Source organism: Protomyctophum bolini, assembly GCF_963924005.1.
Source record: "Protomyctophum bolini genome assembly, chromosome: 14".
Lineage (NCBI taxonomy): Eukaryota > Metazoa > Chordata > Actinopteri > Myctophiformes > Myctophidae > Protomyctophum > Protomyctophum bolini.
This window is the reverse complement of record NC_137875.1, coordinates 15,537,582-15,558,843: the sequence shown is the minus strand read 5'-3', so window position 1 is coordinate 15,558,843 and position 21,262 is coordinate 15,537,582. Positions and strand designations below refer to the sequence as shown.

Here is a 21,262-nt window from a genome sequence, read left to right as displayed (position 1 = left end):
ACTTTAGGACGGTACCCGCCCCCCCCGAACCTCAAATGACGTCACATTGTAGGCACTACAGAGCCAAACCGACTTTTATTCGGCTCTAAAATAGGACTATGAATCGGCCCTTAGGGTGCGTTCGGAAATAGCGCACTGTGCAATTCAGACTAATAGGCGAGTGCGCTCCGGTGCGGTATTTCCGAACGCGCCCCAAGTAACAAACACATGAGAAGTAGCCTGGCTTTGGCCAAACTGATAGCGTGGATTCACTCACGGCTCCTCCCCGGTATCGGCCAAATCGGTCAAGTGCTCCGGGCCGAGGTTGAGACCGATTGTCAAACCTTTTAATTTCAAGGACCCGCATAACCACGAGAGTGTACACTCAAGAGTTACAGACCTGGCTGGCTGTAACAAGGGTTACTTTAGAACCCCCCTCCCCCCCACCCTCAAGGAACCCATTTCTTTCCATGTAACATACGACAGCAAAGACACATTTTTGATGTACACAGATTTATTTGGAGTATATCACTACCAGAAAATATGGACAAATGTCGGACAGAGTCTTGTTACCGTGGCCGTTGAAGCCATAAAGGAATTTAGAGAGGGGGGGGGGGGGGGGGGGAGAAAAAAACGGCACCGTCACAGTTGATGAACAGTTAGGGAACAACTATGCATTCGACACCACGGGCTCACCATCAAAGGATACATCTGAGGATATTCCAGTTTAAAAAAAAGTGTTATTTACAGCGACATAATTATACATCTATACACAGACTACCATTACAATAGGTCTGAAGATAGCACCCAAGTTCAACTCCCTCCCCTCCCCTCCACTCACACACACACACACACAGGCTCTGGACATGTTCCATGAGTCCCACGGTATAAACAGAGGTTGAATAGAGAGGTTCTGCCATTTGGTTGTTGTTTTTTTGGCTCCGCTCATTGAGCTACATTAGAAGCCACAGAGTTTCGGCAGGGGACTCCGGCCCCCCGCTATACGTTCATGACAGGGGTGAGCTGTAGCAGAGAGCTCTGTGGTCGGATGGCGGTGCCCTTGGAATGCAGTTTCTCCAGGTTCTGTAGGAAGCCCCGTCTCTTCAGCCCCTCCAGGATCACAGTGTTGTTGGAGGCCAGGCTGACGCGGGTTCTACGGAGGAAGACGGACACGATAAAAAAAGGTTCAACTTGATCAGTGCTGGAAAAAGTTACTCAAAAATGGTAATATATAACCTTAGTCGTTACTTTAAATAGGGAGTATACTGTAAATGTATATAAATATTACTCTAAGAAGAAGTTAATTATTACTTTACTTTTTTCCCCCCCTCGCTGCCAGTAATTGCATCTTTTTGCCCCAAAAGTCTCACACTACCCAGTTTGTTATGGACAGTTTAAGGGCCGCCCTTCCGTATCCGATAATTCACAAGCTACTTTAGTTACTTTTACTTTACTAAAAATTTGCTACACATGCATGTGGACCTCTGTTGCACTTGCAGCCCTTGTTAGATGGTACGTTTGGCTTTGGGATCAGTTTGAACTCATTTATGGTTATTTCTTTCTGTTTGTTTAGCTCTTTTCTTAATTTTGTTATTTTCTCTCAGTGTGTGTGTGTGTGTGTGTGGGGGGGGGGGGTGCATGTTGTTTCTGCTTTAGTAAAGATACATTTAATAACAAAAGCAACAAAATGAGAGAATATAAATGAATACACGGCAACACCAAAACCGTTCTCTTCTCTTCCATTATAATATGAGAATAAAAGTGGCTGCAGAGTAATTACGCTAATTATCGTAATCATTCCCTTCTGTCAAAACACTGCATGTTGTAATTGGCCTCGAGGTGTTTGTTCAGCTTTATTGCCATTTACATTAAAAGGGAAAAACTCTGTTCTTCTGGAGTGGGTTCAATCAGCGTCATCCAACTGAGAGGTTAACCCTCCGTCCAATCCCTCTCCAGAGGCCCGCTGTGTGTGTGTGTGTGTGTGTGTGTGTGTGTGTGTGTGTGTGTGTGTGTGAGTCCCTCCCCATGTTGCCAAATTGAGAGAGACAAGACCCAATGGGCTATATGCACACACGCCATTTTGGAAAGAACTTGGGCCACTTTCCTAATTCCTGAAGGAATTTCTTCATATAGATAGCATCGAAGGTTTTTCATGGGGCCCCAAAAAACATACAGTAGACGTTTTTGAAAAAAGCCAATCTTCAAGTAGATTGTACATGGGGTATTTTCAAGAATTCTTGAAAAATGTGTACAGTATATAAATATTTGGAATATTTTTGAAACATTTTAACTACACAAATTGTGTATGGGGGAGCTTTTCAGATGGGGGTTCACAGACAAATACATATTAGTTTGGGGGTGCTTGACATAATCTTTTTTGAGAAGCACTAGTAATAACAACATTAGAAAGCCCGAATAAGCAACTACACTTTGAAAACAAGCCCAAATATATTTGTGTCAATTCGTTGACATGGTGAGATTTTCTTTATATTGGCAGAATCTGCTTTGTTTACATTTATTTATGTCCTAAATGTGTGATGTTTGACTCACCGAGGGGAGTCTATCCCACTGTCTCCTGTGATGCTCTGGCTCTCTCCCATCTCGCCCTCCCCTCTGGCTCCGGTGGGGAGGCCCAGGCCGGCTCTATGGCTCCGAGGGACCCTTTTGTCCCCGTGGCTCTCAAATCCTCCGTCCTTCACCTCCTGCACCGCACACCGCACACGAGACTCCCTGTCTCCCTCGTCGAAAGACTTCTGCAGGGTCTCGGCGTCCGATTCCACTTCGCTCGTCGGCGTGTAGTCGAAAATGCTGCTGTCCGCAGCCTCGGCGGCGTCCAGGCTCTGGGTCACAGAGCCGGGGCTGGCGTCTTGTCTCTCCCCCTGAATGGGTGCTCCTCGCCGGGGGCTAGGCTCACGCTGGGGGGTCCCCGGGGATATGTTGTTGTTCCTCAGATGGTGATGGGTGGCGGGGCTGAGCGAGGACTCCTTCTGGGCGATGACACTGTCTGTGTGAGCCAGGAGCGAGTGAGGAGGAGGACAATCACGATAGATGCCGTGATGGGGTTCTTGATACTGTATATCAGATCCTCGGTCACGGTAGGCCAAGAACTGCTGCTCGTGGTAGCGTTCCACACGGGCCCGGTAGGCCGCCGCGGAGTCTACAATGTCCTCCTCGTTCAGGAACAAGGAGCTGCAGGCGTCCTCGTCCTCTTCGTCGTCCTCGTCTACTTTCTGGTAGAGCCTGTGGTCGTCCTCTAAGAAGCCGTCGGCGTTGGTAATCGTTGCGACGACATCGGCCTCAGGCTCCTCCTCCTCTTCCAGGTCTCTGACGCCGATACCGATTCCCGTTCCTTGCTGTTCCTGGCTGGCTGCCGACGTGCTACATACCTGCTGGTGTGAGGAGAGCAGATCAGGCCTGTGGACATCGTCCCCCTGCGTTTCTGCGTGTCTGAGAGTGTGCTTCCGCTGCAGAGACAGCTTAGGCAAGTTAGACCAGGGTAAGGCCGGGTCGTACGGGTAGCTTGTCACGGGGTCGTCGCTACGGCTGTGGAGGCTTTCATCGTGCAGCCCCATGTGAGGGACGTCATCTTCCGAGGTCTGACCTACGTGAAGCCTTTGGTCCGTTGCAGTCTTGTAGTCGGGCTCCGGCAAGGGCCTGTGTTTGCATTCTGTCTCCCAGCTCTTGGCCTCCCTCTGGTGTCGGACCTTGTCGTCTATCCTCAGGGTGCTGCTCTGGGGGTATGCAGAGCCGTAGTCTGACAGCCGCTCCCTGCTGAGGTCGGCGCGGTGGAGCCGAGTCAAGTCCACCCTCTCGCGAGGGCAGTCGTATCGGTCATCCGACGTGCGAGATTTCAATGCACGCTCTGCTTCGGCAACCGCGGCTTTAGCACGATGCGGGTCCCACGACTTGGAGCGGTGCCCCGCTCTGTCCTTCTTCCCTGCTGCCCCTGGCGCCTTGACGTCCTTCCCTTCCCGTCTCCTCTGTTCTCTGTTGGCAGTAGTGGCAACAGGTCCCTGCGCCGGCTCTTTGACTGGCAGGTGGAAAGGGTTGTCGATGCGTTTCTTGTAGAGACACTTGGCGTCCGTGGCTCCGATGTCGTCGAGATGCTCCGGCTCATCGACAGGCACTTCTGGTCTGAGGCGAGAAGGGACCAAGTCCTCTTCCTCTGGGTAGTCGTTCCCACACACGGGGCCCTTACTCTTGACCCGCTCCCTCTCCTTGTCCCTTTCTCGCTGCTTCTCCCTGGAGGAGTGGGCCTTCCTCTTGCTGCGAGACGTCTTGTGGGCGGACTTCCTTCCCGCGCCGCCTGCCCTGGAGGACTGATGGTGCCTGGGTTTGGAGAGGATCTCAGTGGACATACCCTTGTCTACTCCCCTGTCGCCTCGATCCAGACCCCTCTCCAGCACCCGGTCCACCCGGTCCCCTCTCTCCTCCAGCTTCTTCATGAGGACCGTGTGGCGCGTCAGGTTGTCCACGGTGAGTTCAGGGTTGATGCGCTTGATGATGGCGTGCTCCAGGTCACGGGGCAGGTTATTCAGGTCATCCTCGTCCCTCACCGGCCACTCCTCCGGGGGGAACTGGCCTGAAAACGAGGCGTACTCTTTCTTTGGCTTTTCCTTCTTCGCTCCATTCCTCCAGAACAGGCTCAGGCCAAACTTCCTCCCCGGCTTGTCCTTGCCGTGGTCCTTGTCCTTGCCGCGGCTGGCGGCCGTGGTCGTGGCCGTGGTCTTGCTCACCTCGCTAGCCTGGCCGTCGGCCGCCGTGGACGTGGACTGATGCTGCACGGCGGGCTTGTGGTCCGAGGGCCGGCTGGGCCACTTCAGGCTCTTGCCCGTGCACTCGCTCAGGGTCGCCGAGACGGAGTGCTGGTCCGGGACGGAGGACGGCGGGACTGCCGCTGCGGCGACGTTAGCGGAGGACGTCTGCTGCGGTGGCGAGAAGCAGCTGCAGGACTTGCAGTGGGCCACCGGGGGCGTCTGGGCGTGGCTCTCCACGCAGGCCTCGTTGCTCAGCAGGTAGGTGATGGGGGGAGGCGAGGGGGGCTCGTCCCCCGACGGCGACGTCCACCAGCTCTTGTCCCGGACCACGCTGTTGGTGATGAAGTAGGTCTGCGGCGTGACGATGAAGTAGCCCTCCCCCGTGTGGTAGATCTTCCTCTCCTTGATCAGAGCGCCCAGAGCGTTGTAGAGGATGTCCTGGGTGGGAATGGTCATCCCTGAGACGGAGTACAAGAGACGAGAAGAAAACGGTTACGAAGACAGCATATTTCAACCTCTTCATGTAATATGCCTTACTTCGTCATACTGCGGAGTCACACAAAAGTAGCAAAAAATGGCCGATCTAGTACACACCCTGCCACGCTATTTTGGCAATTAAAGTTAATTGATTGATTGGGAATGTTGGGTGCTATACGAGGATAAAACCAGAAAAAGCGGTGTTTACATCAGGGTCCGTCCAACAATTTAGTTAGTTTCAAATGTTTAGTTTGAAAAAGAGGCATTGTGCATGAAAAGGAAGAAGAAGCCAATTGTAATCCTTTGCTTAATAGAAGAGCTAATTTAATAAACTTTAAAAGTTCAATAAGAACAATACAAAGTGGTTCAGTCTGTCTGTGGGGTTTTATAAATATTGAACCAATGAAAAGTATTAACAATCTAATATAATCTATTATAGTTATTGTTACTAAATAGCATTAACTGTATTGTATTGTAAGGCATCTGTGTCACTTTAGAGCTCACAGCGTGTGCGTGTCACGTCTTGTGAGCTTGCACATCTGATATTTTTGAAAAATGTCAAAAGAAATACTGGTTAAGTTTAGAAGGCATTTGTAGAAATGGCCTCAGGTCTTAAATGGGTTAATCTAAGCCTCTAAGCACTTAGTAAGCGGCCACCTACCTACAGTATATGACATTTCATTTCTCGTTTTCCCCCTAAAATGCGGAGATAGGAGGTTTCCACCTGACAGTGACGAGGGATGATACATGGATGTATACATCTGTCGGGAGGAAACTCCAAAATGAAAAATATACATTTTACAGGAAATTAAGAATACCTTATATTTTTAAAACAAAGCAATACAGCCTCATCAAAGTTGGTGTTGTAACTTTATATATATTGTCAATTACTTCCATGAGAGGGGGAGAGGTGGTGGAGTTGGATGCTTTAGTAGACATTTTGAGGGTCCAATGGAGTTAAGAGGTTTTGTCCAAAGCACCTTCTACTACTTTCCATAACAATTGTTCAATAAACAATATAATCAAAAATCTCAAAAATAGAGTTATGAGGTTTCCTCCCGACAGCAACAATAATATGTTACCTGGATGGGCTTTGCTCATGTGGTTGATATATACATTATATATATATATATATATATATAAATCATGTCAGTGTTACCTGGATGGGCTTTGCTCATGTGGTTGATCATGTATATATCATGTCAGTGTTACCTGGATGGGCTTTGCTCATGTGGTTGATGAGTGCTTCCTGGGTGACAGTGACGTGGGAGGAGTTCATGTCGGAGATGACGGAGCACAGTACCTCGGCCAGGGGGATGAACTGGGACTGGGGGACTGGGCACATCTGCACTGGGGACAGGTCACCTGAAACAGATAAGACACCATTGATTGATTAGAGATGGAGTGCTGTGATGCGTCTGTTTAGTATGTGTCTATGGAGTTAACATTACTCTAATAGACCCCCAGGTGTGGTTATAATAATAGATATGAAAAAAATAGATGCCTCATTGGATTGCCCCCTACAACACACTACAGCTGTGGGCAAGGCAGGTGGGTGGGTTCAGGTGGGCGAAAACCAGGCTAAGGTGAAAACTATACTTAAATGAACTGGTGGGTTTGGCCACAGAAAAACAGAAAAAATCTTCCTCCTAGTATAATCATAGTACCTGATGGCACTCCATCTTTAACCTTTATTTATTCTCGAAAGGAGCACTGAGGTTTGCCCTCGTCACGAGATTACGCACGCCACACACACCAACAATGAAGACACATACACAGAAACAACTGAATAAAACCCAAACAGAAAACTAGTAGGTTAAAAACAGTTACATAGTGAGGTAGGGAGAGTTGAGAGCAGGTTATTACTTTGTTATATATGTCGCCACATTAATCTTTAGCGGATTATTCCATGGAACTAGAGCATCAAAACCGGCGGTAGATCTTCCCAGTTCAGGATGAACATGTGGAGCCTTTAGCCAGTGGTTTGAGAAGGTAAGTGCCGTAGTTCAAACGTAACAGCAATGTAATGTGTGGTGGTCATTTCCCATCAATGGCCTTAAAAGGAGCATTCAGTGAATTGGGAGATTTGGAAAACCTCCCGGTCCACGCGACAGGCCAACAGCACGCACACCAAGCCCCGCCCCCGCTCGATCATGATTGGCGGAAGGCCCCTCTCTATCCTGATTGGATGAAGGCTTGGCCACCTAGCCAAAAACGAAAACTACATTTATTTTAATAAATGTATGTGCTGAGTGATGAACTTATCTCTATAGGGGTAAAAGAGTGGTAGGGGCAGCATTTCGACAAATGACATCACCAAATCACCTAAGTGAGACAGGTGTGCCTTCTGTAATAATGCACGCCAACACACGGGGGCTAGATATGCCACTATTCTTATCTGGCCAGAGCAAACATTCATAATCACGTGACGTTTATATATTCCACTTCTACCTATACCTTCTAAAGCCATGATCAGGGTGGTCCGTTTATGCAAGTTCTGTGAACCGTGCCTGACTGCAATTGAAATTCCATTTATACTGGGGCAGACCACAGAATTCCATTACTCTCACAGAAGTGACCACAGGTCTGCCTGCTGGGGTGAGATCAGATATCTTTCTATATATCATAAGGTTCTACTCAGCCAAGAGGTGCCCTTAGATTATAAAAGGCACCAACACATGTTATTCCAAAAGTCTTAGAACAACAAAAAGTGTCAGGGGGGGGAAGAAAGAGGGAGGTTGATGGAATTCCAATGATATGTTAACAAACTTTAGGGAGAGAGAAGCTCCTCCAGGGCTTTGAAAATTGAAATCATAAAACGAGCTAATCTCAAAACACAACACAGACATTTTAGAGGCATTTTAATCTTCTCAGGCCCAAGACAAGTAACTGCACACGAATTCATCTCATACACCAGTTGCTGAAATGGGACACACTACAGTGATCATGCTCCCTCGGGCAAATCGTTTTCTTTTTTGTTTTGTTATTTTTACGGGCTACCTTTAGTGGGCTGTTTCACATCAAGTGAGAAGAGAGAGAGAGAGAGAGAGAGAGAGAGAGAGAGATAGTAGCAGCGCCATAAAACTGTCCCACGCCCGGGAACCGGACTGCAGCATGTCACGACCGACTGTGGACTTTGAAACAATTAGACCTTTCCATTGTGTGCTGCCTCCCTGCTTGACACAACATTCACAACCCTCCAGGTTGTCTGCTTCAGTCAACCTTAATAATAATCTTTATTGTCCCGAAGGATATTCATCTTCATAGTCTGATCAAAGCAAACACCGAAATCAAAACAACATATAGCACAGAAAAACAATATAAAGACAGTACATAAACATGTGGTCCCCACTGTGCACAGAACCACCCTATCGGCAGGGCAGTTTTTTCATGCTGCGATGGCTGAGGGGGCAAAACTGCCCCCTCAAACAGATCTTTTTCCATGCTAAGGTTCTGCATCTTTGTCCAGATGGCTGTTAGATAGTTGAAAAAGGAAATCCAGGGGATGATCAGTGTCATTTGATATTGAAAGTGCTAACCGTGTCATGGCCTTATTGTCCCTATGAGAAAAATGTGTCCGCGACCCACAAATGGGTCCCGACCCACTGTTTGGGAAACGGTTTCCATAAAAGGTGGAAAAAGCTTCTTTCTCCATCAGGTCCTGACCTGATGAAGATCCACAAGAGGATTGAAAAGTTGTCAGCCAAATAAAGACATTTGTATACCTTTTATGGTGTGCTCTACCATTCGTAAACCGTGAGATCAAAACATTGTCAAATCATCGCACTGGGGACACTTACAGTATGTCCAAAAGTGTTTTAGTTTTCAGGAAAATGGAAAACAGAACCTGTGTTCCAACGGGAGCACTGTAGTCACCGTTTGGTCACAGGCTCCTGTTAATACGTTTTGTTGAGCAGTAAAGTACATTTACTTAAGTACTGTACTTAAGTACAGTTTTGAGGAATTTGTACTTTACTCTGGTTTTTCCATTATCCAATACTACTCCACTACATCTACAGATCCAAATATTGTACTTTTACTCAAATTAATTTATTTGAAAACATACATACTACTATTACTAGTTACTTGGATTATTATTACAAAACACAATCAGATATTTTCAAAAGATTTTTAGACATTTTAAAACTTGAAATTAGACATTCTGCATAGTGAATACTTAGTACTTTTGGTACCAATACTTTTGTACTTTGAATTCCGGACGTTTACAGAGTAGTTCTACATTGCAGTATTGATACTTTTACTTAAGTAAAAACTTTTTTTTGAAGAAGAAGAGGCAAACTAATATTATTATTATTTATGCTGTTTGATGTGATGCTTTGATTGAATAATTGATTGAACATGTACGTACGCCACCTGTGATGGCCGTGTACTATGATTTGGGTGTGTTCTAAATAAAGAGCCTCACTTGGCGTGAGGACAGCGTCTGAGAAGGAGCTGTGTGAAGCTAGTCCTGTGTCCGTCTCCATATTTAGTTATTTCCCTCGTCGGGTTACAGTGACAGTCTGCAATTGTACGCTGGGGCTGTGAGTTTTTACTCTGTTAACACTTTTCATTGGTTCAATATCTATAAAAACAGAAAACTGTGATCCCTCCCTTCTGGTCCAAATGTAAAGCACCAAAACAAACAAAGCCATTTAGCGATGCTGGTGAATGATTAGCAACAGAGCTGCCTGGGAGAGAGAGAGAGAGAGAGAGAGAGAGACGCAGTCTTTAAGATAGTTCAAGTGTAACAGACCTATCAGCTGCAGACAGGAAGGGCAGTGATCTCTATACGCAGCACAGGATTGGAAAGTGAGTTTGTAGTTAATCAGCTACAACCTCACAACGGATGGATTATTATTAGTTTTTTTACATACATCTTGTATCTTGTATGACACAGCATATTTTCAGATGAGGGTCCAGCTATAGGGCCAGATACAGATAATTTTGGGGGTCCTTCTTTGGTCCCGACTCCTGACCCCAACCCTTATATAGTACTATATGGCCAATTTGGCCTAGCCTGAATTTAACAACCGGCAGTGCTGCCATTTTTACTAAATTATTAGTTCACGCCATATGATTTAATTTATATTTACCTATGAACCATTATGTTTTCAAATTTCAACAATCAGTTATGTATTAAATGTGTGAATTCAGTGTGTGTGCGTGCGTGTGCGTGCGTGATTCTCCGACGCACCCCTGGGCATTCAGTAAGAACAGCGACAGGCTCACACTCGCTGGAAAGTAAACATTTACAACCCTAACACTTGAACCACTTAAGGTGAAGGCAGAGAAAATAAACCACTAATCAGATAGCTGCCTCAGTACAGCATGCACAAGGTGCGTGCACGCACACACACACACACACACACACACAGATTATACACAGTAGAACCCAAAGTGCAAAAAATGTCCAGATTCACACACACACACACACACACACACACACACACACACACACACACACTAGGGCTGCACAATATATCGTTATCGTATCGATATCGAGGTATGAACATGCACAATATCAGTATCGCAAAAAGGCAACGGTATCGCAATATAGATATATCGTCGACATATCGATATATCGTCTATATCGACAATATATCGTCCACTTCTAAAGCCAGCCCTCTATTTTAGCCTGTGCCCCTCGGAAAATAAAGCATCACTCGTTTGTCCCTCTGTCCTGTTGTAGCCTGGCTCCAGCCCTGCATCGCTAGCCAGGTCCATTAAGAAAATATGTTCTGGCGATTCAGGTCTGGAGTCTCCCGACGACGGTGTCAGCTAGGGCTGCACGATATATCGTCATCCTATCGATATCGAGATATCTGCCATATATATCGTGATATGATTTTTTGTCCATATCGTGCAGCCCTAACACACACACACAAACAAATCTCTCCACATTGTGTATATGGACTGTATATACTGTCTAGGTCTATTGTGAATATTAACAATAGATGGGTTTCTAGTTTACAAACATCACTGGGTGTGTGTGTGTGTGTGTGTGTGTGTGTGTGTGTGTGTGTGTGTGTGTGTGTGTGTGTGCGTGTGTGTGCGTGTGTGCACATTCAGGGAGCAAAACCACTTTCTAATCAGCTGTGCGTGATTACAGTCAGTCAGTCAGTCAGAGCTGCAGTCTGTGATCATGTGACCTCTGTCTCAGACTAGAGAGATGCACTGCAGATTTGCTGAATGACTGAGTGCTGCATTACGTTACGACCCATAACTTTGCTGCGCAGAAACAAACCCACCTATAATATGTAGTTGTTCCGATAGGCCTGCCTGTATGGGAAAAGCTGGCGATGCCTAGAATGACTGTGCCGTTCCGATGCCATGACATTTATCACATGATGAGATTTCATCAACGGTCGAGAAATGACAAAGTTACCATGTGGGGGTACCCCGGGGGGGGGGGGTGTCCGTGTGGGGGGTCTCCGGCAAACATCCAGAGCCCCAGGAACGGCCCAGGGCTCGTACTGTAGTGTCCTCTGTGACACTTTACTCTGTGCTGTACTCTACTGGCCACTTTAGGTGTTGCAGCTTTCTGTGCTCCGACATACAGACACAGAGACAGACAGACAGACATAGGTGCGCATTGGAGCGGAGGTACTGCTCAAAAATGTATCATCACTCATCATCATCTTCATCATCCAGTGCAGATTCTTTTTTGAATTAATCGTTATTGTTTTTTTATAGCCACTCAATCCCGTCCGTATGTGCGTCTGTCCACAGCTAAACGTCATAAACTACTCAGCCGATCAGTATCGTTGGACCTCCTCAGTTCCTGAATACGTTTGTCTGCCTCATGGACTGCTGGGACTAGCCAATCATCACGTGGAGTCAAGGCTCCAGACCCAAATAGCATCTTGTCAAAGTTGCAGTCCAGTCTCAGATATTCTATGCACGTAAACAAATATATATTGTTCAGCTAAACTCTAGCCACACCAACATTGTTCTTGTTAAGGGATATTTTTCTTATGGGTGAAGATTATGAGATTGCTACAGTATGTCTGTTTACAGATAAGCCTACTGTAAACAAACCGCTCACGGCCTTTCGTTGCCTATCGTCTTGTTGCCAAGGACTTTTACTTAAGTACAATTTTGAGGTATTTGTACATTACTTGAGTATTTCCAATTTCCAGTACTTTTACTTTTACCCCACTACATTTCAGAACCAAAAGTTTTACTTTTACTTCACTACAATTATTTGAAAACTTTAGTGAATAATTGCTAGATTTTCTTTCTTATTCGAATTAACCACTTCAACCCTATACATTTCGGCCATTTGAAAATAGATTTTCTACACATTTTGAACATTCTGCAATATGAGTACTTTTACTTTTTTTAAGTATATTTTGATGCCGATACTTTTGTACATTTTCAATTCCGTCATACTTTTTACACCACAGCCAATGTGGGTGAGTGAAAACCCAGCACATACTGTAACATTGAAACCTTTCCTTGACCCGTGGTCATACAAACATCAGTCTTTTCTTTTTTTATAATTTTTATCCCACGATTTTGTAACCCATTTTTCACCCCTGTGTCAATTATCTAATGTGATCCTGGGCTCTACACACCCTCCGCCAACCTGGGGAGAGCAACAGACTTGAACTCATGCTTCCTTCATGCACGAGTTTCCCTGGTTGGATGTAGCACGTGGAAGGAAGACATTATTCCAACCAGTTCCTTTCCCCTCCATCAGGTCGGGTACAGATGACGCGGAGGAGAGAACACGCCACCAGCGCCCACAGCGTCCCCAGCGGGAATCGAACACAGGACCTTCTAGCTGAGGCGACAGCACTACCAACTACGCCACCGTGCCCCATACAAACATCTTTCACAATGAATTAACAATCACACTTAGTTAGCAGAAGACATTACATCATTATTACTATACTTGCCTAATTGTAATTATTTGAGATAATCATCATTATTACAAAACATACATTAGCCATTTCAGCCCTATACTTTTGGCTATTTTCAAAAGATTTGCATGCATTTTGAAAACTTGGGACAACTTGGGAAAATGGGACATTCTGTATTATGAATACTTTTTACTTTTGGTGCATTTGGTGCAATCTTCGTACTTTTACTCACGTGAACTCAAGTGAACCTGTAACAGAGTATTATTTTATAAATGTTGTATTGATACTCGTCTTTAACCTGAGTAAAATATTTGAGTACTTTTTCCACCACTGCATGCGCACAACCCCAAAACATTGTCCTCAGCTGACACGCCCCAGACTCACAAAAAGATGGAGGGAGGCAGGTAAGGTATGCCTCCTGGTGGAGATTTGTGCGTTAATTAGTGCATCTTATAAATAATTATTCACTCTTATATTTATTTGGAACAATGTTTTCAGAAGATATGTTCGAGGGCGGACGACGGACGTGTCTTATCTAGTGTGAGGAGGAGCGAGGAGGAATAGCTTTAAAGTGAAGTTATTAAATCCACAAAAACATCAATTGCACCGTCAGTAAACTCCAGTGGCTCAAATTAAGCTCCCGAAGCCCATGGCGCTTGCTGGCTCTTTCTTTGTGCACCTGATCCGATGACACAGAGGGGCAGATTGTGGAGGGGAAATAAACTGCCTTCCCCGGCAGCCTTCTCTGCACACAAGGCTTTAATCTGACTTTAAACCTCAGAGAGGATGTCTCAATAGTCTGTCTCCCTGGGCAGTGAATTACCGCCCGCTTGCCTTTTGCGCTCCATTGTTGTTGATAACTTCCTATAGAAGAGCCCTGGCTGCCAGCCCATCCTGCATAGCAACCCACGAGCATTGTTTGTTAACCCCCCTGACAGAGGAGCTAGGACAGCGAGTTAGTAGAGTAAGTAGACCGTAGTAAGGTCAGAGGGGGGCTAGTTGTTGTTGTTGTGAAGAACTGTAGTAACTGACCACAGAGGTGAGCAGCTGATGGTGGGGAAAACACTGACCATGTTTGTAAAGACACTACGGGCCTATTTTGCATCAGGGTACCTACCTAGCAGAGCCATAGAGTAAGACAGAGTTAGGATATTGAGAGGGCAGAAAACTGAGCACTCGTACGCTGTTCATGCAGCCTGAACAAGCTGGAAATACATCGTTTTCAACGAGGGCGGCGCAAATAAATAAATTTATGTTTCTATGTCAGTCGTTCTTCGATATTTCAAAAATAGCAGACCTACAAGCTCGTAGCGCGCCACTCGGTGGCGGGCTATGAGCTTGTAGATCTGCTATTTTTCAATAGCTAAGGCATAACATAATGCTAACACCAAAAGGGGTTCCCGCCCAGAATGGGTTAAGTATTGTACAGTGACAACTAAAGTCTCTTTAATGTTTAAGCTGTACTATTACTAAAAAACAATCTAAAATAAAGGGATTTAAGATCATTAAAGCTGGGCTGTTGCCCGAGTCCAATGCATTTCTGCCAACTTTCGGTCCAGGACTTGTCCCCATTTGTTGTCCCCATTCAACAGAAGTCTATGTAGAAGAGCCGCCATTGGACTGGCCCCATGAATTGAACGGAGTTGTCGTAACTCTGTCTTACTCTATGGCTCTGCTACCTAGGAGCCAAGTAGTGTTGATTTCGTAGACTAAATCTATGACGAAAAAGGTTCGTCGACTAGTACTTTCACTGAGGAAGACAAGCTATGATGACTAAAACTAAGACTAAATATACTGACAATTTCGTGAACAAATAAAAACTAGTGGATAAGAGATCCAGTAGAACTAAAAGACAAGTCATTTTACGTTTGGTTGCACGCTGAAAATAGCAGATCTACAAGATCACAACGCATTCGGCCATTTTCAGCATGCAACCAAAGTGTAAAACCTGCCATTACGACGACATCAAGGCCTGCCAAAACAACAATTTTAGTCAACTAAATCAACTGTAGATTTAGTCGACTAAAATCTTGGGATTATTTAGTCGACTTTACGTTACTTTAAAGTGATGTTGAATATTGGCAGAAGTTTCGATCGATACTGAGTACCGGTCCGATAACAAGTGGGGCACCAGGCCAGGGACCCTCTGGGTTTCTTGATGCTCCAAATGGAGCATTACAGGTCTGTAACTCTGAGTTTACCCTTACGGGTCAATTTGGTTCAACTACCAAGATTCGGAAACTACTTTATAAAAAGAGAAAAGGCCCGAAGTCAATTATAGTAAGTGGTTTAGGCAACTCTGGCAGCTAGACAAGGAAAGTAAGAAGGGGGGTGCATGGGACAAACAACACAGGTGTTCGACACAGAACAGAAATATATCCACAGCAGTTTATTTGTGAATAAACTCCTGAACAAACCCAGGTGGTGCCCCGTGAGTGAGTGAACTGGAAGGACGGACGGATTAGTGTTTATTGAGTCTAACATTAGCAGGCGTGACCGTCAGGCTGGCGGTAACCCTCTTCTCTCCTGGGGAAAACGGAACTGTGTTCCTGTAATCCAAGACTGGCCCGCAGACATTACGCCCTTTGTCACACACACACACACAGAGCAATGAATGCCCTGCCGAATGCCATGGCAACCAACACAACCCTGCTGCACAATGCAATGGAGAGAGAGAGGGGGGAGACCAAACAGATAGGCCCAGATGAAGGAAAGGTACACACAAAAAATACACACAATCAATGTGTCGTTTAGTCCAGTAATTCAACTCGTCATCTCTAAAATGTCTGTATGCCATTCTACTAAATTACCGGTATGCACATTGTCATCGCAGTAAGTCCCAGCTTTTGGGTTCCATTTGACTGGAGTTTTGTTGATTACATAACTTATTATAACTCTGAACTGACCATTTTGTCAGTGTTCTCTTTGTATGTAGACACAGCCCACTATGTTCTGCGACGATAACTTTGCACCAATACGAGTCGGTTTATACTATAATACGAATACGGTAGTGTTGTGTGTCAACTGTTACGGTAAGCACTTTAACCCTGGTGCTCCTTTTTTGGATGTCATTGAAGGTAAATAAATCGTGATTCATAAAAGTATATTGGGCTAAAATTTAATCCATATATATTTTTACTGCCGAAGCCGCAATGTTGCGTCTTTGTAATCGAGACCCATTGTCTGCCGAAACCGCGATATCACAGCTTTATAACGTTTGTATCAATATGAAACGGCTACGCTGAAAACCAACCTTTAGTCCTGTCCCGGTTGCCAGGCAATACCTTCGTCACCCCCAGCACAAGGAAACGTGCGTGCGCATTCCATAGAAGGATCCCATATAAAGTAGAAATATTTTTTGGCTGTTATCTCGGAAGAATATGGCGCTGTCCACGGTGATGATGATCCATCATGAGTTACGGATGTGATTTGTGATTTTCCAGCGCATCGCGATCGACATATTGCCGTTTCTGGCGACAGATAAACATCGTAAGTTACTGCTAACATAAGCCGCTTCTTCGCTCACTCTGCGAGGCTGGGAGACAGGATGTAAATGGGTGGCGGAAGCTAACTACCTCCAATGCACACTAGGTGGCAGTCAAACAAGTTCAATGTTTCAAATATGTTCCAAAATAGCAGATGTACAAGCTCACAGCATGGCACAAAGTGCCGCACTGTGAGCTTGTATCTCTGCTATTTTTTAAATAGCCAACGAATGACACAGCTTTCCCGGTTTTAATGCGTTAAGTGGCTAAATGTTTTTGTTCCACCGATACATTTCCTTTGCACGAACCCCCATACTTGGCATCGCAGTGATGATCCTGATTCGTTGTATACATTATTATTATACACATCCCAGCATACAGCCGAGTAATGCCGCGGAAACCCTTCCAATCTAGAGCGGAATCACTTTCACTGTTTCACATCCTGTCAAGTCATAAGGTGTCAGTCCCCGGGTTGGAATAAACAGCTGGTCATGATTGAAAATGCTGACTGAAGAGATTGAAATCACACTCCACAAATTGTTGAGAAGGATTGGCAGACAGATGCTCTCCAAAGAGATGTTCGTGGCTCCCGAGTCTGATCAATGCCACATGTGCTCACATGGCTGACTGTGTGGTTGGCTCCGCTGGCCCGATGGGCCACATGAGTCCCATTTCACATGTGATTGCATTACCTTCATTTTCTCCGAGGGGAATGAATATGCACGCACACACACACGCACACACTCACACACACACACAGATTCAGAGCAGGGCTATTGAGAGAGAGAGTTATGACGACTCTTCCATAGCCTTTCATTGTAAGCTAATAGGATATTCATATCACATTCAATATTCTGTAATTTATTGGTAAAACCAACTTGTTTGGAATCCGTTTTGGCGTGTTTAGAGACAAGAAGAACAACGAGAATGCAGACATTAACGCTTTATTGCCACCGTGCTACCAATAGTTCCAAACAGTAATGTATAGTTCCAACGTTGGATCCTCATATATATATATATGGGTCTAGTACAGTGCGACACACACGACACATGAACCACATGATGGTGTTCGTTGCGGTGAGATCTAAGAGTGACATAACTCTCTTTCAACGGCTCTGCTTCAGGGTAAAGACACTGCCAGCGTTGTATATTCATCTGAAAGTGAAGTCATTTCCAAGTCTCATCTTTTAAGTGGCTAAAAAAACAAGAATCTGCCCGACGACTCGAGGCGTAATTTCATTGAAAACTAGAGGGGTGGCAAAAGAAAAGACTACTGGTACTTAGCAAACACTGTTTATTTACAAGCCCACAACACGTCACAATGAGCCATGTTGTGAGCCTGTAGATCGGGCTATTTTCACTGTATTTAAGGGAAGATTGAAGGTGGTTATTGAATGTATGGTTGCAGACAAGAAGCCCAACCCGGTGGAAGATGCCAATCTAAAATCAGATTCATCTGCAAAATAAAGTTACAGAAAATATGCATAAAAGTGGAGGTATTCAGCCATTCTCTGGGACCCAAAATGACGGCCCCGACTCTACTGTCAAAGTAACACTGACAAGGGACATTTTAAGTCCTGTGACACAACAGATGACCAAACCCTGTTTTCCAGACATTTGCATTGACATTTCTTAGCACTTGGACTGAAGGGACCGACGCATCCCGGTAATGTTTGTCAGGTAAAGATGAGTACATCTTCATAAAACTAAAAAACTCACCACGGCAACAGCGAACACTAGTGGTTTGTTTCCAAGCACTTCTGGATATATTATATATACATACACATTAGGCCTGTCAAAAAAAATCGATTCGAGTTAGAATCGCGATTCTAATGCTGTCCGATTCAGAATCGATTCTCATTTTCCAAAAATCGATTAAAAAAAAAGAAGAAAAAAAATGGGGGTTTTTTTGGGGTTTTTTTCACAAATGTACCTGTGCATGCAATGCATTATGGCCTGGGTTTCTGCATAGTGCATTTACTACCAGCTAAGCTAAGCCTGCCAATTGTATTTATTTTACACCTGTTTTAATACTAATGTATTGTTCTGGTATTGAGTGAGAACAGATTTTGTAACTTTTGTACTGGTTCAAATTTGTGCAAGCTAAATAAATGAGACATGTTCTCTTACTCTTGGATTTAACCTTTGTGTGTTTAAATCATTCAGTTGATAAAACCTTTACAATTATACAAGCTTTTTACTAAATGTACTCTGCTTTCATGCCAGAAGACTGGAGTAGATCATGCTAAAATTCTATTTAATTGTTTTTAATAAAATAAACTGCTTTAGAATCGAAAAAAATCTTTTTTGAATCGAGAATCGGAAAAATCGAAAAGATCGTTTTTGAATCGAATCGTCACCCCAAGAATCGGAATCGAATCGAATCGTGGGACACCTAAAGATTCGCAGCCCTAATACACATACACACACACATGATCAATCTCATTGGCGAGGACAAACAAAGCTTACAGGTACAAAATCAATACAGATGGAAATCTAACTGCCCTTGACCTTCTGTCACCTCCATATCACCGGTTAGATCTCTAATTTAAACATCAAGCTGGTGGTCCCACAGTCTGAGATTCTGAAAAGGCGCACAGACACGCACACACGCATGCACGCACGTCGCACGCACACACGCCTTATCTTGTCCCTTTAATCTTTTAGGCTTTAATAAGCAAACAGACTAATCTTCAGCCTCTCATATTATTAAAGACACACTGCGTGCCATTCAACATGAACTGAAGAACGAAAGAAAAGAAAAACAAACCTTAATGTTTATTTTCCGAACCACCCACTGAGTATAGGCTGTCACTGTCAACTGCCACTGCCATCATGAACATCTTAGTTGTTGATTAGTTGCCATACAAATGATTGCAATTAATTATTCAATTCTGCGTCTTGGCATTGGACATTGAAAGATATAAATAAAAATGACATTCATGTTGGCCTTTTAAGCTTTGTAAATACAAAATACACAGAGGGAAGATACAACAAATAACACAAGCCTATTCAGCCTTGGGCAAAAAATGGCCATAGCCGTCATCACAAATGTGATGAAGTCAGCACATTTGTGCTATGGCCAAACTAGGGGGTCTATGGCCAAACTAGGGGGATTTCATTATTCTGAATCCATTCCAAGCATTAGTTTTGCACGAAAAACACTCCTTGGGCTTAAAAAGGCCATAGACGTCATCACAAATGTGATGAGGTCAGCACATTTGGGCAAGTGTCTAATGTCTATGTCCTAATGGTCAAAAGAGGTGGCTGAAATGTGCTTGAATAATGCGGTTTTTTTTGGCTTTCGCCTTTATTTTATATATACTGTATTATATATATTTTTTTTATAGAGGGATTGACAGTAGGCTGACAGGAAATGGGGAGAGAGATGGGGGGGGGGTGACATGCAGTAAAAGCCGTCAGGATCGGGAGTCGAACCCGTGGCACACTGCCAGACTGGATTGCCAGCCACAGTGAATAATACGTTTTATATTAAATATGGAGATATGAGGTTTCCACCCGACCAGCAGCGACACATTCACTCATTCATTCACACCGAGTGAAACGGGAGAGAGAGGCTCTGTGCTGTGGTTTTAATGACGCCACACCTTCAGCCTTTCCCCTTTGTCTGCATCACACACACACACACCCCTGCGTCTTTGACTTGCATAGAGCACACACACACGTTATGTGAATTGCTGCCTGCAGTAAAACAGCTCAATTCTCCATATTCAGACCGCAGCCATCTTGCCAGCAAGGTGATACCTAGGTGACACTTCCCAAAGTCCTCTCTAATTATATTAAACAACGTCAAAATCAACAACATTGCAGCTGTAGGGAAAGCTTGAATTATCCTCTTTCAATCTGTAAGTGTTTGTTTCATAAAAATTCACCGTAGACATTTTATGAGCTACTTCCTGTCAAGAAATTCCTTGCAGATGATTTTTTTGTAAGTGCTGGAGTTTGGAAGTTCTCGTTGACTATCACTCCAACAGCCCATGAGTACCACCTGTTTTTAATGTGCATATAATGATATAATGCAGGAGGCAGCAGGAGGTTGCTTTACTGATATCGAGTGCTTCCATACTCTGATACTTAGAAAATAATCATCTGCAAGGAATTTCTTGACAGGAAGTAGTCTACGGTGGATTTTTATTTATTTTTAAACAAAAACGGATTAAAAGAGGATAATTCAAGCGTTCCCTACAGCTGCAATGTTGGTTATTTTGACGTTGTTTAATATAAGTGTCACCTAGGTATCACCTTGCTGGCCAAATGGCTGCGGTCTGAATATGGAGATTTGACCATGTTGTGATAGATGTGAGCAGATCCCTTCACGTAGTTCACAACTCACAGTCCTCCTGACCTGTAACGCCAGCCTCTCAAACTACTTTATGATGCATTATATTATCATTAAGCTACAGAGCCCCCCCCCCCCCCCCCCCATAAGAGAAAAAATGCTTACTAAACTTTTTTTTATAATATAAAACTGAAGAACCTGCACTGCACACAATCTTAACTTAACATTCAATAGAGAACACTTTTAATAAAGGTAACGTTTCGGTGTACGGGTTCTTCAGTGTTATATCTTAAACCATTCACCCTTTTGGTGTTTAAAACATTGTTAATAGCGTGGCACCGCTACGAGCTTGTAGATCTGCTATTTTCTTTTAATCGTGATAATGTGGCGCAAATC

At 44.5% G+C, this 21,262-nt stretch overlaps 1 protein-coding gene across 2 annotated transcripts in view; it reads right to left on the bottom strand.

Moving 5' to 3' along the window:
• Nucleotides 1-475: 475 nt before the first annotated feature.
• The window catches only part of stox1 (storkhead box 1), a 33,893-nt gene continuing 13,106 nt past the window's right edge, over nucleotides 476-21,262 (bottom strand). Inside the window, exons 2-4 of one of the 2 annotated variants that reach the window (XM_080781409.1) lie at nucleotides 6,426-6,578; nucleotides 2,530-5,194; nucleotides 476-1,132 (exon numbers count right to left, since the gene is read on the bottom strand). In XM_080781409.1, the coding sequence (XP_080637535.1) occupies nucleotides 979-1,132; nucleotides 2,530-5,194; nucleotides 6,426-6,578 (2,972 nt within the window). In that variant the 3' untranslated portion in view covers nucleotides 476-978. Of the gene's footprint in view, nucleotides 1,133-2,529; nucleotides 5,195-6,295; nucleotides 6,318-6,425; nucleotides 6,579-21,262 lie in introns of those variants that run through there. The other variant, XM_080781410.1, reaches the window with a different exon arrangement.